The sequence below is a fragment of the Dromiciops gliroides genome, chromosome 2, assembly GCF_019393635.1.
Source record: "Dromiciops gliroides isolate mDroGli1 chromosome 2, mDroGli1.pri, whole genome shotgun sequence".
NCBI lineage: Eukaryota > Metazoa > Chordata > Mammalia > Microbiotheria > Microbiotheriidae > Dromiciops > Dromiciops gliroides.
In genome coordinates, this window is record NC_057862.1 from 31,112,056 (window position 1) to 31,137,436 (window position 25,381).

The following is a 25,381-nucleotide window of genomic DNA, read 5'->3' on the forward strand; positions in this document are numbered from 1 at the left end:
GTAATAATTTATACCTAGCAACATCCTTGATAACATACAACCATTAGTAATCTAAAACAAGCCAACAGACATTTTACCATCCGTTACTACAGACCATGATATTCTGTAATAGTCACTTCTAGTCATATTTCTTTACCTGTATTTTTTCTCGTACCTTCTCATTTAATCCTCCCAGCTATTACTCGAGTCTTTATTTTCCATCTACTAGAATATGTATCCTTATATCTTTCTCTAAAAGGAAACCACACATTAATAGGGCATGGTTGTATTTAGGGGAAATCTTCATTTGTTGGAGAAGCCATAAAATCTGAATAATCTCCTCTCCCCCACCTATGCTCCAGCAATCCAAGGTATTACTTTCTAACCCACCAAAATAATTCTAGAATCCCACCTGATGCTAATTATAAAACAGTATTTCCCCTAAAGGTTACCCATACACATTTCTTCTTGAGTGTCTTACTCCTGACCATTTATTTGCATCTTTTTAAAAAAAAACAACTTACTTAAGGCCAGGCAAATCTCTGACACTGGCTGCTATCTCCTCTGCTTCTGGGTACAGCTTCTCCACCAGCTCCAAGGGCCCCCAGATTGTTTTGTTGTAACTCAGAAAAGATTTTCTTACTAAAAAAGAGAAAATACAGTTTTTCAATTAATACATCTTTTAGAAAAATGAACTATAGTGCTTTCCTTTTAGAGTGACCTGGTTTGGGGAATATCTGGGGTAGAAATGCTTAAGTGAACTATACAGGAAAACAATTATAAGAATTATTTAGGGCCTCCTAACTATTATAAACTCACTCTTGCATCAGTTTCTCCAGTACATAGTACATGGCCTGGAAGATAGTAGTAGGCTCTTAATAAAAACATATTGATTGATAAAATAATTCTAATTAATATATGCCATGCTGTACATGAGCCAAATGTCTAAAATCAGATACATTCATGTAAATAATATAATTTCCCTATTTCCCCAAGACATACATACCTTTTTTAGACAATTAAGTTAAGAAATAACAAAGGGGGGCAGCTAGGTGGCGCAGTGGATAGAGAACCGGCCCTGGAGTCAGGAGGACCTGAGTTCAAATCCGGCCTCAGACACTTAATACTTACTAGCTGTGTGACCTTGGGCAAGTCACTTAACCCCAAGTGCCTCACTTAAAAAAAAAAAAAAGAAATAACAAAGGGTTCCTCCTTTTCCTTTGAGTCTTGTACCCAACGGGAAAGGGAACAGAGATAAAGTAGGTCGAGCTCTATAAGCTTTATAAATTAAGTCACAAACAAAACCAGTTAACTTTTATGTGCGAAAAGCTAGTGCTGTTGGTATCACATTTACTTTCTGCCACCTCTAAGTGGTAAAGAAAAATGACTTCTGTGAAATCCCTTCCTTAGAGTAAGCTGGTCTCATGGTGAGAGAGAATTTGCCTAGCACAGATCCCTAAGAACAATCTCCAAGGCCTTTAGGAACAGTCCATACTGATAAAACCAATCAGTACAAAGCACTTTCCATGGTGGAAACTTTATGTTATTTTATCAAGCTGAAGGTCTAATTGACAGCTATTATGGATTGGCCACTATCTAAGGCTAGAATATTGTTTTATTGAAAAAGGTTGGGGGCAGCTAGGTGGCGCAGTGGATAAAGCACCGGCCTTGGATTCAAGAAGACCTGAGTTCAAATCCAGCCTCAGACACTTGGCACTTACTAGCTGTGTAATCCTGGGCAAGTCATTTAACCCTCATTGCCCTGCCAAAAAAAAAAAAGAAAGAAAAAAGAAAAAGGTTGAAATTTACAACTCTACCCCCCACTACAACCTATGCTTTTTACCAGGCCTTGGGAACTTATACATTATAGTATTACTATTTTTTTTAAAAATCACTGAAAATGTGTTTTTAAAGGCAAATTAAAACATTGAGAGTGACTGTCTAATGATATATAAATAAAAATACATTTTAAAAAGTTAATGATTGTATGACCCTATGTTGTGATGTCCCCCAAACTTTGTCCCCAAAAGTCCCTTCTGGGATTCTGGGTTATTTTTGTTATTTAACTACCTTAAAAATTCCTTTGGGTTTTTATACTTGTTTTCCTTACCTTCACACTCAATAGTCAAAATTTCTCTATCTTCATGTTATTCTCATGCTTTCAATACAAACCAACAATAACACTGTTCTTTTATTATTTCAATGTCCTCTCCAGACCCTCCTTTCATCTACACATCCTCCTCCTTAGTTTAATGATTATGTAGAGAAGATACATATGAATCCAAGACTGCAGCAAATACTCATTAAATAGAATATCCTATGAAATATAAATAATAATTATTTGTAACAAGTCCACTGACATTTTCTTCCACTGTCTCACTGGGAGGTGGAGGGTGACTCTGAACACTCGAAGGCAGTGTCACCTGAGTATAGGCTCTGACGGAGCCCGCCAAGCGATAAACATTTTGAGTACTGGCCTGGCAATGGTCTATAATGTGTCTGTCTGTTGAAAACCAGAGTAACTCAAGCAGCAGAGGCTCAGCTCTACTAAGAGGACCAGAGGGGGATGAATTTTTAGCAGCAGCAGCTCTGAAAGAAGTGCTACCAAGTCACAGACAGCTACAGTGATGGGTGGTTGGAAAAACAACCCACACCACCAAAACAATGGATTGCTGGAAGATGATGAAAAATTTCAACAACAATAATGACAAATAAAACTTTTATAGCAAATAAATCAGAGATTTCGTTCTAGCCTTAGTCTGTGGGATCAGACATTTAGAAATAGGAAGAATCTTAGAGCTGATCTACTCCAAGCCTCTCTTTTTACAGAGGAGGAAACGCAGTAAGTAGCAGAGCTAAAGTTCAAAAATCAAATCTCAGGGGCAGCTAGGTGGTACAATGGATAAAGCATCCACCCTGGATTTAGGAGGATCTGAGTTCAAACTGGACCTCAGACACTTGACACTTACTAGCTATGTGACCCTGGGCAAGTCATTTAACTCTCACTGCCCCACCCCCCCCAATCAAATCCCTCTGATTCCAAATCCAGTATTTATCCTATGATGCCACTCTACAGAAATTAGCCAAAGGCCTTCTTTCCTAATATATTAACAAGATACTTTTATAGTCATAATGCATTCCTAAAGCCAGGCCTAATTGAAAACTCACTATTCTGTAATTAACCTAAAGAAGCAATATTAATTTTAACAAGATTAACATTAAAACTTTGATTTAACCAAAACTCTCATGTAAAAATAAAATAAAAATTACAATTCCAAAAAGTGTTGATAGAACTGCCAAGCATGAATCCTTTGAGTAAGAGGTAATTTTCTCTGATTAATTATTGATGGGGGAGAGATCAGAAAAATCTATCTTTTGAAAGCATACCTTTGGGGGGGTGGCTAGGTGGCGCAGTGGATAAAGCACCAGCCCTGGAGTCAGGAGTACCTGAGTTCAAATCCAGCCTCAGACACTTGACACTTACTAGCTGTGTGACCCTGGGCAAGTCACTTAACCCCCATTGTCCCGCCAAAAAAAAAAAAGTATAAATTTGGGGCAGTTAGGTGGCACAGTGGATAGAGCACCGGCCCTGGAGTCAGGAGGACCTGAGTTCAAATCCGGCCTCAGACACTTAACACTTACTAGCTGTGTGACCCTGGGCAAGTCATTTAACCCCAATTGCCTCATTAAAAAAAAAAAAAAAGAAAGTATACCTTTGAATGGAATGAAAGTGTATCTCTGCTGATAATCCAAAATTAATGACTCAGGGGTTTGCTAAGAGATGTTGGAAAGAAATTAAGAGGAATAAACAAAATGAAGAAGAATAAACATTCCAAATAAGAACAGGTGGAATGTGCTATCAACTTTAATACATGATAAATGACCAAAAAAGCACCATAGTCATTGAACTGATTATTCTGTTGAATTTTAGTTTCTTTTTCCACACTGTTTCCAAGACACTAAATATATAAGTGAGTGATTTAATTCTGAGACTTATATAAATAATTCACAAAATTATTTTTTTGTGAATAAAATTCACACACAGCTGTCTAGGGGAAGCCCAGGTTAATGACTCGAGTTCACCTTTCAGTCCATGCTTCAGGCAATGCTCCATGACCACAAAGAACTGCTGCAAAGGGGGGTAGTCAGAGTCCAAGGTGCGGCCAAAGCTCAAAGCCGACTCAATCAGTCCTTTGATACTCAGTTTAGCCATGTTCAGCAAGTTGGCTCTCTCTACAGCCGTGGGGTCCTTTACAGCTAAAAACAAAAGGCAAACCAAGAATGCATTTCAATGAATAATAACAAAGTATCACATTGAAAAAGATTTCATTTTCTTCAGCAGGAAAGCTTGATTTTATCTGAAGAGTGTTAGCTATAGGAAATACGAATCAAATTTCACTCAGACTGACCCAAAAACATCTGGAAAAAGGTCAACACAGCCCCTTCCAACTTGGTCCCAGCTTACACTGCTCTCCTCATAGACAACTGATGAAAATATACATATGTCCATTCACTAACTGTGAGTAAAAATGTTGATTTAATTTGTTATGACTAATAAAGGTAAATGAAAGTGGCGCCCCGGCAGGTGGGCAAGCACAATGGGTTGAGATTCATACTAGCAGAGGGAATAACCACACTGATGGATCCACAGGAAAAGAGAACGGGGCTGGTGATGGCAACAAGACCTGCGATTTCATTGGTTTAAGGGAGGCTTCAGATGAGGTGCTTTTCCCCTTCAATGCAAGCTCGTACCTTCTTGGCAACTTAAGAGTCTTTGGGAGCTACCTAAGGCCCTGCCAAGTCCCACAGCCCATTTTTTTTTAATTTTTTTTTAGTGAGGCAATTGGGGTTAAGTGACTTGCCCAGGGTCACACAGCTAGTAAGTGTTAAGTGTCTGAGGCTGGATTTGAACTCAGGTACTCCTGACTCCAGGGCCGGTGCTCTATCCACTGCGCCACCTAGCTGCCCCCCCACAGCCCATTTTTGGCAGGAGTGCCCCCAGTCCTCTAATCATTACATAGGCATGTCTGGAGTGGTAAAGTTGTTACCTTTAGGAGAGAATGAAGTAAAAAGATCATTTAAAATGGAAATTATAAAAAATACTAGAGAGGCAGTTAGATGGACCAGTGGTTAAAGCGCTGTCCCTGGATTGAGGAGTACCTGAGTTCAAATACACTTAACACTTACTAGCTGTGTGACCCTGGGCAAGTCACTTAACCCCCATTGCCCCGCAAAAAAACCAAAACAAACCAAAACAAAAAAAATACTAGAAAGGCAGCAGAGGCAGGTCTTCCAGGCAGGAAGCCTAGGGTTCAAGTTCTTCCTGACACAGTATATCTGGGAGATTCTGGATAACACCATCTCTCAGGGTTCCAGGCCACTCTCTGGTATAAACGTAAAGATAATAGCTAAGACTTCAGAACTTTGATGAACCGATTGATGCAGCAACCAAACAAATGCAATTCAAGAGGACGGAGGATGAACCGTGTTGGCCCACCTCGTAAGAGGTGCAGACTGAGGTATTACTTTTGGATAGAACCAATGCAGAAATCTGTTTTGCTTGACTCTGCATATTTGTTTCAAGGGTTATGTTTTTCTTTTCTTTTTTTTCCAACAGGGAAGGGGTGAGAGTAGGGGAGAAATAAAATACTTGTTAATTGAAAAAATTAAAGAAAAAGTTAAAAAAAAAAAAGAAAAAATTTCCTAAGATTATAAGTTATAGACTTAACTGCAGATAGCTGTTAGGAAATCACAAATCTAGACTCTGCCCCCTCCCCTGCCAAGATATATTTAAACCTTTATGTAAATGCTCACTACTCCTCCTAGCAACCTAGATACCAGGATTCTAAGGACAAAAGCTCATCTTCAACTGGGAATATAGCAAAAAACAGTAACAACTTTAAGATTATAATACATTTAACTCAAATCTAGATCTTGTGTGTGTGTAAAAAAAAAAAATCTCATTTATCATCAAAGTACCTATGACAAAATTAGAATGTCCAAACAAATTAAGGAGCTATTTTTAAAGACCATGTGATTTTGAACTAGGAAGGGTTTTAAAGCTCATTTAATCTGGACCACCTGATTATAAAGGGGAGGAAACTAAGGTCCAGAGAACTGAAATGATCTGCCCCAGTCAGGGAGGGACCAGAATAAAAGGACCAGAAATCAAGCCAGTATTTACATTACACTATGCAACATTTGAGCAGCTATGAAAGCCCATAACTTTAACTTTTCCTTCCTTCATGATTTCCAATAAATCATTTACCATAGCATCTCTTAACGCTATTGAATCTATTAAATATGCCTATTTTAAATAGCATTTTTCCTTAATTTCTTCTTCAGTTGTGTCCAGCTTCTCATGTACCTGTGGACCATGCAGTCCATGGGGGTTTTCTTAGCAAAGATACTAGAATGGTTTGCCTTTCTCCTCTCCAGTAGATTAAGGCAGAGAGAGGTTAACTGATTTGCCCTGGGTTATACAGCTAGTAAGTGTCAAAAGCCGAATTTGAACTCAGATCTTCCTGACTCCAGGCCAGCAGTCTAACCACTGAGCCATTTAGCTTCCTCCTTTTCCCTAACAAAAGTATGCACACGAGTACTACATTTGATGATTTCTTTTATTTTCCAGCCTACAAAATGTTTGTGAAACTTCCACTCGGTCCATAAATTTTAATTTATAACAATATTTTTCGTTATTGTCTTTCCTTTTCTCAGCCAATCTCCTAGGAAAAGCTGTCTACACTCATTGCCTCCACTATCTCTCTCCTCACATCTTAATCCTTCCCGATTTTCAACTGAAAGTGCTCTCTCTCAAATTGCGTATAATCCTGGTCTTTTCTCAATCCTCACCCTCCATCTCTCAGCAGCATCCGACACTGTCGACCAATCTCTTCCCTTAGATCCTCCCCCATGGTTTTCATGACAATGTTCTCTTGCTTCTCTTGCCTTTGAGCTAAATAATCATGCCCCCATGGGGGCAGCTAGATGGCGCAGTGGTTAAAGCACCGGCCCTGGATTCAGGAGTACCTGAGTTCAAATCTGGCTTCAGACACTTGACACTTGCTGGCTGTGTGACCCTGGGCAAGTCACTTAACCCCCATTGCCTGCAAAAAAAAAAAAATAATAATAATAATAATCATGCCCCCTAACTGTGGGCATAAATTAAGGCTCTGTCCTGGGTCTCTTTCACTTTTCTTTCTAAACTCTTTCACTCACTAGACATTTCAAACTAGATGTCCTGAAGATGACCCAAATTCAATAGATCTGAAAATGAATTCTCCTTTCCCTCAACCTAGCCCTCTTCTAAAATTCCCTATTACTGTTGAGAGTATCACTAACTTCTAACTTACTCTAGATGCCAAATCTTGTTATTTCTACCTACAATAATTCAGACCCTCATTGCATCTTACCTGAACTATTGTAAAAGCTTACTGATTCGGGGCAGCTAGGTGGTGCAGTGGATAGAGCACCGGCCCTGGAGTCAGGAGGACCTGAGTTCAAATCCGGCCTCAGACACTTAACACTTACTAGCTGTGTGACCCTGGGCAAGTCACTTAACCCCAATTGCCTCACCAAAAAAGAAAAAAAAAAGCTTACTGATTGGTCTCTTTGTCCCAAGTATCTCCCCACTCCAAACCATTTTCCACACTGCCATCAAAATGATTTTCCTAAAGCACAGGCTTGACCAAGTCTGCTCAAAAAACTTCAGCGGTTCCTTACTATCCCATGATCAAATATAAACATCTCTGGGTAGCATTTAAAACCTTTCATAGCTGGTCCTCAAATTCGCTTTCAAGTTTTCTTACATGTTACTCCCTTTTATGCACTCAAAGATCCAAACTGGCCTTCTGTTTGTGATCACTGTAAAAATTATATTTCTTATATTTATATTAGATAGTTATATTGATGAGACTCTGATATGGAGTTACTTAGGTTAAATGGTCCTAATGCCCATAAAGGCATGCAAGCAAAGATACTTTGTACTTTTCCACTGTTCTGACCCATGTTAATAATGCTAGCAGCTCTTGATTGGATGAAACTCTTTACTTGCTTTCAAGGCCTTAGAAAGCTAACTTATTTTGTGGTCCTCAGAAACTCTCCCAAAATGAACCTTACCCAAGCCTGGTATCAATCAGTAAATGACCCCTAAAACTTTCTACTACATCTGGATCTGATTAGAAATGCCCCCTCCTATATCTGACGTGGATTACCTGTTCTCAACCAAGTCCAATCTTCTGGTACATAATTTCACTTCCTAAACACCAACTTTGAGTATATTTCCTCCCTAGCACATAGGTCTTCCTCGGTGGGAATGAATTTGTTTATATTGCCATACAATGTGTGTACGTATATAGGCTTTTGTTTGCTTGCTTGCTTTTGTAGCATAATATGCTCTCGTTTGTATCAGATTCCTGTAGTACCAATTTCTTGAAATTCTTGAACCCAGGTCTTTGCTTTAAGTGGAACAGAGGTGAAATAAAATACAGTTCTTCACAAATGATATGCTATCTATTGCCATGCCTTTGCAATGACTATGCCCTTTGCCTCTTAGAACCCCTCCTTTACTTCAAGGCTCAGCTTGGGCACTACCTGCTACATGAAGCCATTCAGTTTCCCACGGAGGCTGGTGCCTTGCCCCCAAATTACAATGTATTTAGCATCTATGTACCTGCAGATATTCATGCTGGCTCCAACATGCGACACTGTAAGAGCCGTGAGGGCAGGCTTTTTGTCTTATATCCCTTCTGCCCAGTATGGTGTATGGCACATAATGATCACCTAATAGTGGCTGACTGATTTCTTTTCAACTATATTTAACTTTCAACTACATTTAAGATCTCCTTAAAAACTTACAAATCCTTGGCCATATTTCATGTCAATTCTCACAACTATTACATAAAGGCTGGCAGTATAAATTACAAAGTAAATAAAGAAAAAGTAGAAGTTAGTGAATGATTTTGTCAAAAGTAATTAAATTTGCAAAATTGCTAGGACTGCTTGGGTTGCCCAACTATCCGACCAGTATTCAAAATAAACAGAGTAACATTACTTTTTTCCATTAAACAGTGATCTGCTATCTCTCTTGCTTATAAGGATGCTTCCAAACCTGCACTAACTTTGGGCACTGACATTTAGAAAAGAGACTGGCTATCAAACTGGCAAAAAAAAATATTCACCGATAACATTTAAAAATTGTATGTAGGGGGCAGCTAGGTGGCGCAGTGGAAAAAGCACAGGCCCTGGATTCAGGAGGACCTGAGTTCAAATCCGGCCTCAGACACTTGACACTTACTCGCTGTGTGACCCTGGGCAAGTCACTTAACCCCCATTGCCCTGCACAAAAAATAATAAAAATTAAAATAAATTAATTAAAATCGTATGTAATTATAACCCATGTAATTTCTTAAAATTATCTGGAGAAAAAAGCACAATGTAGCATATTCCCAACAATGACTTGCACAGAGTTAAAAAAATATCATCCATAAAATGTATGTTCAGGAAAAGGAAGAGGGTTGGGCATGATAACAAATAGACTATCTATGTACTCCAACAGTACCCAGAGAATATTTAAAAAGCTGGTTGGATCTTCTATGAAGAATTTGTGGGAGGACAGGGGCAAGAACCACAGAAGATGGTATGGGTAGATTAAGACTAGCACCAGAGGAAGAAGTCCCCAGATCAGTGATTAATGGCTACAACCTTGGAAATGTTTTTTGCAGTAAATGATGAGACATTTAAGATAGTTATATAGTACAAAATATAGAACTTGACTTTGCTTTTGTGTCCACCACACCACTTGCCTAGGTTAAGACAACCAGGACAAAGAGGTAGGTTTTGTACAATCATGTAACCAGTGCTGAAAGATTTCTTTTGTATTCTAAGATGTAAAGTTGGCAGAAACCTCATTTATCTCTAGATTCTATAGATGAGAAAATGGAGAAGCATTTTAAATTACACCTATACCTATGATTCTATCTAAGACAGAATCTGAGGAACTTTTGTACTCCAAGGTGCCATTCTTCTGTAAAACTGAAGGTTGTACTGACAGATCATCTCTATAAAGTATTTTCCAGTTCTGACACGCACCCCACGGAGTTTGTGATCTCAGATCTTCCAGTGCATGGGAGGCACTTTTTGGTGTCATGGAAAGAGTCCCAGAGTTTTTGTCAAAGGACATCAGCACCTATCAGACATTTCAAACTGAATGGCCCAAAGACATTTTAAACACATGTTCAAAAGAGAACTTACTATCCTTCCCCCACAAACCTACCCTGCTTCTGAACTTCCCTGTTTCTGTTGTGGGTACCACCTTCCTCCCAGTCACTGAAGTTTTCAAGAGCAATGTCATTCTAGGTAACTCCTTACTCCCATTCACCCCACTTACCTACTTAGTTGCTAAGGACTGTTGTTTCTACCACCACATCTTTCTAATTCATCCCCTTTGCTTCGTGCAGCCATCATCTCCTTCAGGACCTCATTGCCACTCATCTGGATTATTTTAATAGTCTTCTGTTTGGAATCTCTACTCTTAATCTCTCAGCATTCCAATCCACCCTCTGACAGCTCCTGAAGAGCAGCTCTGATCATGTCATGCCCCCCCCCCAATAACCTCAAGTGATTTGCTGTTACCTTTAAGATCAAGTATAAATTCCTCTGTTAGGCACATACAGCCCTACTCAACCTGATCCCAATCTACCTTTCCAATTACTACTGAATGATACTGCCTTTCATGTGTTATGGGCCCAGAGCACCCCAGAAGTTCTCTGGGGTACATCAAGGAACCTTCTCCTTGAGAAGCTAAACCAAAGGACAGACACACCTAAAGAGATAAGTGGTGGTCAGCTAGGTGGCACAGTGGATAGAGCACTGGCCCTGGAGTCAGGAGGACCTGAGTTCAAATCCAGCCTCAGACACTTAACACTAGCTGTGTGACCCTTGGCAAGTCACTTAACCCCAATTGCCTCACTAAAAAAAAAAAAAAAGAGATAAATGGAACCAGATCATCCGGGACCTCCACCCTTCATTCTAGTCTCCCTCAACCCTGGGGAGATAAGATTAGGTGTGGCTGCTTCCTTTGTGTCCTGAGGAGAGAGATGGCTTGAGAGATCTGCAGCCACCCCTCACCCAAATCCTCCAGCCACCACCAGCGGGGAATGGTCCTCCCTCACTAAAGGAACTTTCCACAGTCAGATGGACACCCCCATCAGTCCTCTATAAAAGTACCTGCCTGTCTCCTGCTCGAGGAGATTGGTATCTCAGAGCCAAGCTCTGTGCCATGCCTTTCTCCCCATGAGAAGTCCAAGGATTTCTTTCATGGTTTCCCTTCCCATTCTCAGCCCCGAAATAAACCACTATCTTATTCTAACTGCTTTTGTGTGCAAGAGGGTATGTAATTCTTTAAAGAGGAATTCCTAAAGGATTCCCTACCCTTATTTTCCCCATAACACATGTATATTATAGTCCAGCCAAACTAGCCTTCTCATTACTGTTCCTCACACCCAAAACCGCTTTCTGTCATCATCCCCATCCCCAGTCTCTGAGAATCCCCTAGTTCATTCAAGGCTCAGTTCAGGTACCACCTCTACCGTGAAGCGTCTCGTTTCTTCGGTTTCCAAGGCATTCTCCTAAAATTTCCCCGGATATATTTTATTTGGATGTGTGCATGCACACGCATGTATATCTTAACGTTCCTTTCGAATCACCCCAACCTCCCCTAAGAGGGCCAGGGATTGGCTCTTGTCTTTGTTATCTCAAGTACGCAGCAGCATGTCTGGCATACAGCAGGTGTTAAATAAAGGCTTCCTTATAGACCAGGCCCGAAGGGACCGCAGATGTCACCCAGCGTAACCCCTCATTTGAGAGACAGGAAGCTGAGGCCCACCCAGGTGAGGTAACTTGCCCAAGTGCGCACAAGGTGGGTCAGGAATTGAGGCACCTTTTCTCCAAGGCTCCGAGTGCGGGTTTCTCTCATCCACCCCCCCCCCCGCCCCCGCCGCAGGCAGTTCCTTCAAAGGCTATTTTCCATGCTCGCAGGCAGAGTGGGCAGCACAGAGGTGGGCACGCGCCGCCCCCTCCGTCCCCGGAGGCGGGGCTCCCCTTTGTCTCCACGGGCCCAGGCCTGTGCCCGGTGCCCGACACATAGTGGGCGCTTAAGGCCGGCCGGCCGGCCGGCAGGACGCTGAGCCTCGCCCCGCAGCCAGACTGGGCGTGCCCGGGCCTCGGGGGGTTACAACGCCAGGCTCCCGGGGCTTCTCTGGGCCTCAGTTTCCTCATCTGTCTAAGGAGAGGACGGGTCTCCAGGGTCCATTCCAGCTCTGGTACCAGGACCCTGCGGGCCTGTCATCTCGCCCCGCCAGGCCCCGCGACCCTCCGCGGCTCAGGCCCGGGCCCCGCTCCCCCACCTTCTTCCCCAGCGACGGCGGGGGTGGGGGGTGATGGGGAAGGGGTAGCGGCCCCCGCGTTGCCATGACGACCCGGCCCGGAAAGGGGGGACTCCGCTTCCCTTGTCTCGACACACTCCGCGGCCCCAGCCCCTCCTTACCCATGGCGGCGGCGGCGGCGGCGGCGACAGCTCCGCTTCGGGCTCTGGGAGCCGCTGGTCTCGCTTCCCGGCCCACAGCCACGGCCGCCGCCGCCACAGCGTCCCCGAGAGGGCGTGACGCGCACGGGACACAGCGCCCCCCTGCGGCCGGAGGAGCACCGCGAGTCCGGGCCGGGGAGGGGGGCTAGTGAGGGTACGAGGAATGGGGCGGGGTGCAGGGGGGGGCCGGGGCTGGAGGTGACGGGACCGACAGCGCCGAAGGAAGAGCTAAGGAAGAGGAGGAGGTCCCCGCGCCAAGGGGGCGGAGCGACGCGGTGAAGGGAAGGGAAGGGTGGGGTGAGGAAACGTATCCCGCCATTCCAAGCACGAGACAAGGGGGCGGGGCGACGGAAGATGCAGAAAAACCGGGCTCTACGGGGGAGACCCGAACACGCGTTGTGGGCGGGGCAAAGGAGCCGCCGAGCCTCATTTCGTGGGACCGAGGGGGCGGGACGAGGGAGCGGCCGCACGCTGAGCCACGATTGGGCCTGGGGCGTGATTGGCGTCTCGAGCTCCCGCCTTCCGCTCCTCCCTCGGCGCTTTTTGTCTCCGGCCTCACGCCTCCTATCTTCAGCCAAGCTCAGTGCAGTGGCTCGGCTGGTGCTGCCCGAGCTCCTGCCCGGAGAAGCCGGCTTCGAAGAGGCGGCCTGGGAAGGGTCCCCGTGGGGGAAGAGGAAGGGTGGGCGTCAGCGAGAGTCAGCCAGCCTTGACCTCGGAGCTAGTGGGACGGCCCCCTCCCTCCTCCCTCCCTCCCTCCGTTCTTTGTTCCTCCCCGCTCCCTTTCTCCTTCCTTCCCCCTCCCTTCCAAAATGAATAATTCGTGCTCTATTACCGCAAATACCAATTTAAGGCCAGAGAGGTGGAAAACAAGAATTTATTTGAGGTATATTCTAACACAAACATGAGGTAGAGGCACCATTTTTACACAAATGAACCTGTTAAAAATGCCTTCCAGGTAAATGTACAGTGAAAAGATTCAGATTGAAGTTAAACCAAATGGATCAAATAAATAACAAAAAACCAAACACGAAACAATGTTCACTACATTTTTACGGAAAGGACACAGTGCTGCCAATTCACCTAAACGAGACCAGAAAAATGTAAACGAGAACAGAATAAACTTTCCACTGGGACCAAACAGTAACTGAAAATATGAATAAATCTAATATTCTTTTTCCTATTACAATACATCTTAACTGGAAATGAAAGAGAATGCAAGAGGGAGTTAACTGGAAGCAACTTAAAATTCAGCAATGTGGCCTGTTCAAACTTTAAAAGAGCAAAATGTCTGGGGCTGGCACAGTGAAACTCTTCCCCCCCACCCATATTAACAAATTTAGCACCTTGGCAAGATTGACATCCTTTATGGAAAGGATTAGGATTAGAGATTCATAAAAAGAACCAAAAAAGAAAGTCTTACTGCCACAGGAATATTAATCATGAAAAGAAAAAACCTAATCCCCTAGTCTTATTTTTTTCTCATTATGAATAACCAGTCATTAAATCCACAAAGCTAAAGTTGGTCCTTAAATTCCTAACTTTCCAGAAATGCATTTATTTTTACTATTGGTTTTTATTTTTTTAAGTGAGGCAATTGGGGTTAAGTAACTTGCCCATAGTCACACAGCTAGTAAGTGTCAAGTGTCTGAGGTCACATTTGAACTCAGGTCCTCCTGACTCCAGGGCCAATGCTCTATCCACTGCGCCACCTAGCTGCCCCCATTTATTTTTTTTTAATTTTTAATTTTTTTTGCAGGGCAATGGGGGTTAAGTGACTTGCCCAGGGTCACACAGCTAGTAAGTGTCAAGTGTCTGAGGCCGGATTTGAACTCAGGTACTCCTGAATCCAGGGCCGGTGCTTTATCCACTGTGCCACCTAGCTGCCCCCTGCCCCCATTTATTTTTAAAGATGAAGGAGTGGAGGGGAAAGCCTCCTTTCCCAATATTTTTTAAAAATTCATTTAAACTTCTACAAATCTGTAATATTCACAGCTCTAAGGCTCTCTACAAAAACTCTTATAACACGTTAAATTTTTTATAAGTTTAGAACAGAATTGGAAAGGAGAACATCCTAGATTGGCATTTAGTACCCTTTAAATTAAATCCCATTTAGTGTATTAATTCGTTTGGATGCTTAGGGAGATGTGAAAAGGCCAACACACTTCATCCAGTTTGGCAAATCCACATACAGTTACTAACAGTAGGTAGGCACTTGGCTATCTCAATATTAAAATGCAAAATGTAAAAGAGGGACTCAACTCTTGAAAAAGCCGCTGAAATAAATGGTGTTTTCACCTTCAAGATCATCGCATATTATACTGACAGATACTTTCATGTGCTCCCAAAGGAAGATCAAAGATGTAAAACTATTAAGGAACATACATTTCATACTATATGACATCACAGACAGTGTGTGACTAGATTTTTGTTGTGACATTATACTTTGTTTTTTGGTTTTTTGTGGGGCAATGAGGGTTAAATGATTTGCCCAAGATCACACAGCTAGTAAGTGTCAAGTGTCTGAGGCCAATTTTGAACTCCGGTCCTCCTAAATTAGGGGCGGGTGCATTATCCACTGCGCCACCTAGCTGTCCCCAACATTATACTTTAATGGTTTATGCTACAAATCCACTTACAATCTTACTGAATAACTTTAAGGATTTTTATGACCCATGTTGTAATAGGGCATTTAAGCAGAAAGGTAAAATAGCTTTATTATTCTTTTTTTTTTTTTAACAGGTCATCTCTTCCCATAAGAACTACCACATCACCCTACACCATCCTCTGGTTGATATAATGCCTGGTCCCAGAGTGAACAAGGCTATGGTTTGTAGCACGAGTAATAAAGGAGGGGAGGAATAACCTGCCCAGGTAAGAAATTATGTCTCTTTCCCTACATTTCTCACTTCATCAAGCATTCCTCAGGGGCAGCTAGGTGGTGCAATGCATGGGGCCTGGAGTTAGAAAGTCCTGAGTTCAAACCTAGCCCCAGATATTTACTAGCTAGGAGAACCTGAGTAAATCACTTAGCCTCTGTTTGCCTCAGTTTCTTCATCTGTAAAATGGGAATAAAAACAGCACCAACCTCCCAGGGCTGTTGTGAGGATCATATGAGGTCTTATTTGTACAGTGCTTAACACAGTGCCTGCCACGCAGTAAGTGCTATTATCTTAGTTATTACTAATTATTCCTGACTTCCTCCTTCAGTATTTGTTCCTCCCCTTTCTTTTTTATGTTCACTTCTTTCAAGCCACAAAACAGGACAATGCCCAGGAGCCTGGAGGGGTGACAAGGACACTGAATAGACACCCTGCATTTGAGACTCACCTCTAATCTTTCATCCGCTGAGTGGGCAACCTTGGGTAAGCCTTAAGTTTCTCCTTCCTTTTAAATTTTTTTTGGTAGGGCAATGGGGGTTAAGTGACTTGCCCAGGGTCACACGGCTAGTACGTATCAAGTGTCTGAGGCTGGATTTGAACTCAGGTACTCCTGAATGCAAGGCCGGTGCTTTATCCACTACACCACCTAGCTGCCCCAAGCCTTAAGTTTCTCAACAATAAAATAAAGAGAATAATCCTGACACTATATTAGGATCAGGTAAGTGCACGTCCAGGGCTTGGTGAAATATGGAAATGGCAGTCCTGATGCTAGGGAAGTAGTGAAGGGTATTGGAAAAAGAGCTGGCCTGGGAGGGAGCAGGGCCTGTCAGGCCTGGGTGAGCATGGACAAAGAAGCCCCCTCCATCTCCCTGAACCTCAGTTCCCTCACCTGCTGAGTGGGAAACCCACTTCTAAGCACATCACACCATCTCTGTGAGGAAGGCATATTACTGAACCTGCAAGCACTAGACAAACATGAGTCGTCACTGAGAAGCACCAGGACCTAACAGCCAGAGGGCCACCCTTCAAGCCAGAAGACCAGCTGTGTCATCCTGAGCAAGTCACCTGAACCCACTAGCTTGGTTTCCTTCAGTGGTAAAACAGGTTTTTGCAAAGAAAGGAATTTAACAACTCTGGAATACCACAAAGCACCGATGCCAAGAAAATCCCCTAACTCCGAGGGAAGGCTCTTGTAAGCAATTTGATGCTAAAAAGGATATCTTGTTCTCTGACTGCAGATAACGGAGCAGCTTCTCCACAGGAGGATAGCGGCTCAGGGACGGCACGCAACCCAGCAACACCAGCTTGTGTTTGGCTCTTGTGATGGCAACATTAAGGCGCCTCCAATCCTTCAAAAGCTCGCCGAGCTGTAACAACAAAGACAATCGCATAGTCAATCTTAGCTTTTCAGAATTCGGTGAAATGTAGAGTTTGAAGAACAACAATGAATACATTCATATTCTAAGAAGAGCTATGACTGACACATACCATAAATATGACAATTATAATACAATGCAGATGATATTCTGGGTATAATTTTCAAATATGGGCAATGTCAAATAAAATAAATTTTTTAACATAAAGGAATGCAAACTAATTTATTTTCTTCTGGGTTGTCAACTCCATTTAACAAACTTTTTATTCATCTTGTCAAGATATCTTTATTTTTTAAATAAAAATTTAAATCAAGAAATAACACAAAACTAATTCACTAGTTGTAAAATCACCATAACAATTTAAGAAAATGCCTCTCAAATACATAGTAACACAAACAAAATTCACTCACGGTTCCATCTTTATTACTTCTAACGAAAGATACTAGAATGATACTTTTATCTCTTCCTTGATATTTGTCCACAGTATTAACTTCCACTGTACTGACAGAGTAATGGGTGAACAAATCAGTGATGGTCTTTAGTTGTTGTCTGTATGGAGCAATGATGCCGATGTCTGAGGGACTACAACCTGCCTAAAAGGAAAAGAACATATAGTAACTGGAAAATCAAGACTTTTCCTCAATAATTTTTCTAAAACATTCACAAATTTACAGACTTTCACAGTGCACTACAAGAATAAATGGCCTTGTTTTTTCAAGGAGTGCGCACAATGATCCTGGATTTCCCATTTGTTCCAAAATGAGACCACTATTTCCCAGGATGACACAACAGCCTTCATAAGCAGATTGTTCTTCAATCCATGGCAAAACCTGAAATTCCTTTTTTAGACATCTTTACTAAATACAACATTTTTTTTTTTTTTTTGGTGAGGCAATTTGGGTTAAGTGACTTGCCCAGGGTCACACAGCTAATAAGTGTTAAGTGTCTGAGGCTGAATTTGAACTCAGGTCCTTCTGAATCCAGGGCCGGTGCTCTATCCACTGTACCACCTAGCTGCCCTAAATACAACATTTTAAACTAAATCTATTATTTCTATATTAGAGATTTCTACATTTATTCCTTCCAATCCCAACTATGAGCTCTACTTTAGAAAGAGAAAACTTAAGTAAAACCAAGCACAGTAACAGACTCTGATAGCCAATGCAACATTCTGTACCTACAGTTTCTCCCCCCAAACGCCTCCCCACTGGCAGACACACTTCTCTATGTAAAGGGGAAGGACATATTTAATGCTCTCTTCTCCAGGATCACCACTGGTTGTGACAATCACTCTAAGTTGGGCTTCCTTTTGGCATTCTACTTTTTTTTTTTCTATATTGCTGTTATCCTTCTATCTCTAGAATATATTAAAAGGATGATTTGGGGGGCAGCTAGGTGGCACAGTGGATAAAGCACCGGCCCTGGAGTCAGGAGGACCTGAGTTCAAATCCGGCCTCAGACACTTAACACACACTTACTAGCAGTGTGACCCTGGGCAAGTCACTTAACCCCAACTGCCTCACTAAAAAAAAAAGGGGGGGGGAGAAGAGGGAAGGATGATTTGTGAACACTTAGAAAGGGAAGTAAGCAGTGATCATTTGAAGCCTGCATGGGTTCTCAACAAGTTATACCATAGTAACTACATATCTTTATTTCCAAAGGGTTACTAGTTTGTCAAATCAGGGCAACATTAAAGACATAGAAGACTTGAGATTTTAGCAAGATATATATGTGACAAAATCCCTGTATCCCTCTGAAAAAGATGAAAAGACATGAGCTGAATGACAATACACAATTAGGTGGATTCAGGGCTAATTAAACAACTAAATCCAAAGTGGAGTTTAACGAACCAATAACATCCTAAAGATACATCTCTAGTGGAGTGCATGGGACTGTATTCTTGGTCCCATTCCATTCAACAACTCTAATCAACTACTTCCACGAAGGCAAAAATGGCCTACATCCCCAAATTGGTACATATCACCAAATAAAAAATACTGCTCTTGCTAAGCCTCATTAAAAGTACACTTTTCTAGAAGTACCAGATCTGAAACTGTACTATAAAGCGGTAATTATCAAAACAATATGGGGGGCAGCTAGGTGGCGCAGTGGATAGAGCACCAGCCCTGGAGTCAGGAGTACCTGAGTTCAAATCCAGCCTCAGACGCTTAACACTTACTAGCTGTGTGACCCTGGGCAAGTCACTTAACCCCAATTACCTCACTAAAAAAACAACAACAACAACAACAACAAAAACAATATGGTACTGCCTAAGAAATGGAGAGGTAGATCACTAAAACAGAACAGACAGAAATTACACAATAGTAAATTACAATAGTAATCTAGTATGTGATAAACCCAAAGATCCAAGCTTTTGAAACAAAAACTAATTATTTGACAAAAACTGCTGAGAAAACTGGAAAACAGTATGGCAGAAACTAAGTATAGAACAATATTTCCAAATAGACAAATGGTCAATGGATATGAACAGACAGTTTTAATGTGAAAAAATGCTTTAGATCACTACTGATCAGAGAAATGCAAATTAAAAGAATTCTGAGGTATCCCACCTATCAGCTTGGCAAATATAACAAAAACGGGAAATATTGGATGTTGGAGGGAATGTGGGAAAGCAGGGACACTAATCCATGGTTGGTAGAATTGTGAAAAGATCCAACCATTCTGCAGAGCAACTTGGAACTGTGCCCAAAGAGCTTATAGAACCCTGCATACCCTTTGATCCAGGATTACCACTGCTGGGTTTACGTTCCAAAGAAATCCTCCAAAAGAGAAAAAGACCTATATGTACAAAAATATTTAGAGCAGCTCTTTTTGTGGTGGCTAAGAATTGGAAGTCAAAGGAATGCCCATCCTTTGGAGAATGGCTAAAGACACTGTGGCATATGATGGCAATGGAATATTATTGTGCTATGACAAGCAGGATAACTTCAGAAAGGCCTGGAAAGACATGTATGAAATGATGTATAGCAAAGTGAGCAGAGACAAGAGAACATTGTCCACAGAGACAGATTTTGTTTAATGACTTGAATGACTTGATTTTTCTCAAGAATACAATGATATAAAACAATCCCAAAGGACTATTTTTTTCCCCAAAAAGGACTATTGATATAACATACTATCTACCTCCAAAGAAAGAACTGATATTGATGCAACAGACTGAAAAGCACGCTGTTTTTCACTTTCTTTCTTTCTTTTTTTTTTTGTGAGGCAATGGGGGTTAAGTGACTTGCCCAGGGTCACACAGCTATTAAGTGTCAAGTGTCTGAGGCCGGATTTGAACTCAGGTACTCCTGACTTCAGGGCCGGTGCTTTAACCACTGTGCCATCTAGCTGCCCCCAGCTAGTAAGTGTTATGTGTCTGATGCCAGATTTGAACTCGGGTCCTCCTCAATGCAAGGCTGGTGCTTTATCCACTGAGCCACCCAGCTGCCCCCCCTTTCACTTTCATTTTTCCCCCCTTTAATTGAGTTTTCTTGTACAAAATGACAAATATGGTAATAATTTCCATAATCTTACATATCTGGCCTCAGACACTTAACACTTACTAGCTGTGTGACTCTGGGCAAGCCACTTAAACCCAACTGCCTCACCAAAAATTAAAAAAAATTAAAAATTTTTTAAAATAAAAAAATGCTTATTACATTTTTTTTAAAAAGTATACTTTAGGGGCGGCTAGATGGAGCAGTGGTAAAGCACCGGCCCTGGATTCAGGAGTACCTGAGTTCAAACCCGGCCTCAGACACTTGACACTTACTAGCTGTGTGACCCTGGGCAAGTCACTTAACCCTCATTGCCCTGCAAAAAACAAACAAACAAAAACAACAAAAAAAATTATACTTTATTTTCTTAAAATTAGCATGGCCCAGGGGCAGCTAGGTGGCGCAGTGGATGCAGCACCGGCCCTGGAGTCAGGAGTACCTGAGTTCAAATCCGGCCTCAGACACTTGACACTTACTAGCTGTGTGACCCTGGGCAAGTCACTTAACCCCCATTGCCTCACAAAAAAAAAAGAAAGAAAGAAAGTGAAAAACAGCGTGCTTTTCAGTCTGTTGCATCAATATCAGTTCTTTCTTTGGAGGTGGATAGTATGTTATATCAATAGTCCTTTTTGGGGAAAAAAATAGTCCTTTGGGATTGTTTTATATCATTGTATTCTTGAGAAAAGTCAAGTCATTCAAGTCATTAAACAAGATCTGTCTCTGTGGACAATGTTCTCTTGTCTCTGCTCACTTTGCTATACATCATTTCATACATGTCTTTCCAGGCCTTTCTGAAGTTATCCTGCTTGTCATAGCACAATAATATTCCATTGCCATCATATGCCACAGTGTCTTTAGCCATTCTCCAAAGGATGGGCATTCCTTTGACTTCCAATTCTTAGCCACCACAAAAAGAGCTGCTCTAAATATTTTTGTACAAATAGGTCTTTTTCTCTTTTGGAGAAGTGACCCTAGACAAGTCACTTAACCCCAATTGCCTTACTAAAAAAAAAAAAAAATTAGCATGGCCCTCAGAAAATTCAAGGTCCATGGTAGGCAGAGTCAGGAGACTTTGCTTTGAATCCAAGTTCTACCATAATTATTCTAATGACATCAGGCAGGTAACTTATCCTTTCCAGTTCATATTTTGGGTTTTTCACCCCTGCAGGGAACCAGGACATAGGCTTGAGTAGCGTTTATAAAATGAAGGAGAGGAGAGGCTGAGTCCCGCTAGCTCCCCACAAATCCATCCACTCACTCCCAAATAAAGCCATTAATAAAAAAAAACCAAAAAACAAAGCAGCCTAACTCACATAAGAACAGACTGAGAGACTATTTTCCAGCCAGAAATGGCAACTGAGATCACTTGCTGATCAGGCTGAAAGAGGAGCTTAGTGTGCGGCCCGGACCCACCCAGGAACAAGATGCCTCTGAGTCTTCCACACTAGCAGCCACTTCTGAGGCTCAGCTCATGGAGTGGTGAGGGGGTTCGGTGGTTGGCTGGGGTAAAGTGGCTGTACTCTCTGCTGGAGTTGGGGTGAAGTACCCTGGTTTTGAACCAGTGGGCAAACTCGAATAGTGGTGGACCAGTCGGGGAGGGGCACAGGCATGCCAACCTTCCAACCATAGACAATCAGATTTCAATCAGACATCTACTTCTGGCTTGAGATGAGTTGGCAAAGAAAACAATGGATGATAGCTTCTTTGGGGGAAGGATAGATCAAAATACACCCTCAGAAGAAGATAATAACAAAGTCAAAGCTCCAAGATCCAAAGCTTCCAAGAAAAATATGAATTGGTCTCAGGCCTTGGAAATGCTCAAAAGGGACTTTGAAGAGAAAGTAAGAAAGATAGAAGGAAGATTTAGAGAGAGGGAGGAAAGAATAGAAAGAGAAATGAGAGTGATGCAGTAGAGTCATGAGAAAAAAGTCAACAGCTTGAAAAGTCAAATGGGAAAGGAGATAGAAAAACTTGCTGAAGAAAATAATTGCCTAAGAATTAGAACTGAACAAGTGGAAGCTAGTGACCTTATGAGAAACCCAAACACAGTAAAACAAATCCAACTGAATGAAAAAATAGAGGGCAATATGAAACATTTTCTTGGAAAAACAGCTGACCGGGAAAATAGATCCAGGAGAGATCATTTGAAAACATTGGTCTACCTGAAAACCATGAGCAAAATAAGACATCATCTTCATAGTAATTTTAAGGGAAAATTGCCCTGATATTCTACATGCAGAAGGTAAAATAGAAATTGAAAGAATCCACCAATCACCTCCAGAAAGAGATCCCAAAAGGAAAATTTCCAGGAATATTATAGCCAAATTCCAGAGATCCTAATTCAATGAGAAAATATTGCAAGTAGCTAGAAAAAAGGAATTCAAATACTGTGAAGCCACAGTCAGGATAACACAGGATTTAGCAGCTTCTACATTAAAGGACCAGAGGGCATGGAATATGATATTCCAGAGGGCAAAGGAAATGGGATTACAACCACGAATCACCTACCCAGCAAAACTCATAATCTTTCAGTGGAAAAAGGGACTTTAATGAAAAAGAGGACTTTCAGACATTTGTGATGAAAAGACCTGAACAGAATGGCAAATATGACTTTCAAATACAAGACCCTAGAGAACCATAAAAAATTGGAGTTGGGGGACATGCCTGGGGTTGTACAGTGGGCAACTGTCTTGTGTCTGAGGCCGGGTTTTGGCTGGGTTCCCCCTGGGTCCAGTGGTGAGGCTTTGTCCACTGTGTCACTTAGCTAGGTGATGGATGACATCTTTAGGGTTAAATTGAGGGGTGAAGGGAATTCACTGGAGAAAGGGGAAGGGCAGAGGTGAAATCCTACAGGAAAGAAACAGGAAAAGGCTTATGTAGTGGGGGAAGAGATGGGAGAGGAGCAGGGCAGTAAATGAATTTTACACTCATCAGAGCTGCCTCAAGGAGGGACTAACACACACACCCAACTGGGTGGAGTAATCTATTTAATCTAGGCAGTAAATGAGCCTAACACTCATCAGAATTGGTTCAAAGACCTCAATCTCATTAGAATTGGCTCAAGGAGGGAATAATGTACACACTCAATTGGGAGGAGTAATCTCTCTAACCCGGCAGGAAAATAGGAGGGGAAGGGGATAAAGAGAGAGGGGCAAAAGAAGGAAGGGCAGAGTGGGGGAGGGGACAGACAGAAGCAAATCCCTTTTGAAGAGTGATAGGATGAAAGAAGATGGATAATAGAATAAATATTATGGGGAAGGGAATAGGATGGAAGGAAAACAGTTAACAATAGTAATCATGGAAAAGAGAAAAGGGGGAAAAATTGTACAAAAAGTATTTATAGCAACTCTTGGTGGAGGCTAAGAATTGAGAATCAAAAGAATGTCCATCAATTGAGGAATGATGGAAAAAGCTGTGCTATATGATTGTAGTGGAATGGTCTTGTGCTACAGGAAATCCCAAACAGGATGATCCCAAAAAAACCTGGAAAGACTGATGAACATCATGTATAGTGAAGTTAGTAGTACTGAGAGGACATTGTGCGTAGTGACAGAAGTATTGTTCAATAAGCAATTGTGAATGACTTAACTACTCTCAGCAGTGCAATGATCCAAGACAATCCCAAGGAACTAATGAGGAAGCTTACTATGCACCCCTATAGAAAGAACTGATAAAAAGAATACTTGTGGATTGTACATATATAACCTGATTGCGCTCTTGTGGAGGGGGGAGGAAAGGGAAGGATGGAGGGAGGGAGAAAAATTTGGAACTCTAAATCTTATGAAAATGAATGTTGAAAAGTACCCTTACATGTAACTGGAAAATAAAATAAATGTTTGTTGCTGGAAAAAAAATACACAGGAACCAATTATATTGAAATAGTTATCTGATCCAACCATTCTGGAGAGCAATTTGGAACTATGCCCAAAGGGCTATCAAACTGTGCATACCCTTTGATCCAGCAATACCACAGCTAGGTTTATATCCCAAAGACATACCCCCAAAAGAAAAAAAGACCTATTTGTACAAAAATATTTCTAGCAGCTCTTTTTGTGGTGGCTAAGAATTGGAAATCAAAGGAATGACCATCAACTGGGGAATGGCTAAACAAAGTGTGGTTTATGATGTTGATGGAATATTATTGTGCTATAATAAATGACAAGTAGGATGATTTCAGAAATCCTGGAAAGATTTATATAAACTAATGTATCGTGATAGGAGCAGAACCAGGAGAACATTGTGCACAGAGACAGCAATATTGTTTGATGAAGAAATGTGAATGATTTAACTATTCTCAGCAATGCAACCAAGACAACCCCAAAGGACTAAGGATGAAGCATACTATCCACCGCCAAAAAAAGAACTGATATTGATTGAACACAGACTGAAGCATGCTATTTTTCACTTTCTTTTTTTCTTATATTGGAGTTTTCTTTTTTTACTTTTCTTTCTTTTTTGGTTTGGAGTTTTCTTATACAAAATGACTAATATGGTAATATTTTAGATAACCTATATCTGATTGCTTACTTCCTCAGAGAGGGGGGAGGAAAAAGAGGGATGGAATTTGAAACTCGAAACTTTAAATTAAAATGTTGATTATTTTTTTAAAAATAAATAATTATCAAAAAAATTTGTTTAAAGTTCACTGACACCAGAGTTAGGAACCCCTGCAAAAGATGAGATCTAAAGTTTCTCCCAGCTCCAGCATTCTATGATTTTGTGAAATGTCCAACTAGTACTGAATATACCAGAGAGTGGCAACATAACCTTATTTCTTAACTATAGATGACTATACTTAATAGAAACTAAAAATATTTTAGATGATTTTTGTTAAAAATAAAACAAAACCTGTTATAAGGATATTTAAACTTCAGCAAGCAAAATATGTTTCAAAATACCTTTATAAATACTGAGGCCAGGAAAACTATTAACTTGGCTTCCGTTATGTTACTCACACCGCCCTTTTCAGCCCGCTCTGGTGCTGGAACCTAATAAAGAAAAGCAAACAACCAAAAATATGTACAAAAATAACATAGTGAGTGGATTCAACAACCTACCATAACA

At 41.5% G+C, this 25,381-nt stretch overlaps 2 protein-coding genes and 1 long non-coding RNA gene across 6 annotated transcripts in view; 1 reads left to right on the forward strand and 2 right to left on the reverse strand.

Moving 5' to 3' along the window:
* Positions 1-12,712, reverse strand: part of RUFY2 (RUN and FYVE domain containing 2) — a 55,908-nt gene extending 43,196 nt beyond the window's left edge. Inside the window, exons 1-3 of one of the 4 annotated variants that reach the window (XM_043988695.1) lie at positions 4,063-4,125; positions 3,693-3,753; positions 504-621 (exon numbers count right to left, since the gene is read on the reverse strand). Coding sequence is in view for 3 of the 4 variants with exons in the window: in XM_043988692.1 (XP_043844627.1) it covers positions 504-621; positions 4,063-4,236; positions 12,524-12,527 (296 nt within the window). In the remaining variant the exon portion in view is untranslated. Of the gene's footprint in view, positions 1-503; positions 622-3,692; positions 3,754-4,062; positions 4,237-7,008; positions 7,049-12,523 lie in introns of those variants that run through there. The other 3 variants (XM_043988693.1, XM_043988692.1, XM_043988696.1) reach the window with 3 other exon arrangements.
* A 1,750-nt stretch (positions 12,713-14,462) lies between these two features.
* Positions 14,463-25,381, reverse strand: part of DNA2 (DNA replication helicase/nuclease 2) — a 50,323-nt gene continuing 39,404 nt past the window's right edge. The window contains exons 18-21 of the mRNA XM_043988701.1: positions 25,216-25,305; positions 17,228-17,410; positions 16,662-16,808; positions 14,463-14,922 (exon numbers count right to left, since the gene is read on the reverse strand). Coding sequence (XP_043844636.1) covers positions 14,866-14,922; positions 16,662-16,808; positions 17,228-17,410; positions 25,216-25,305 — 477 coding nt within the window. The 3' untranslated portion in view covers positions 14,463-14,865. The remainder of the gene's footprint in view (positions 14,923-16,661; positions 16,809-17,227; positions 17,411-25,215; positions 25,306-25,381) is intronic.
* On the forward strand, positions 15,302-16,875 carry LOC122743623. Its single transcript, XR_006355005.1, has 3 exons — positions 15,302-15,433; positions 15,813-15,924; positions 16,680-16,875. It is a non-coding gene; the product is annotated as an uncharacterized LOC122743623 (long non-coding RNA).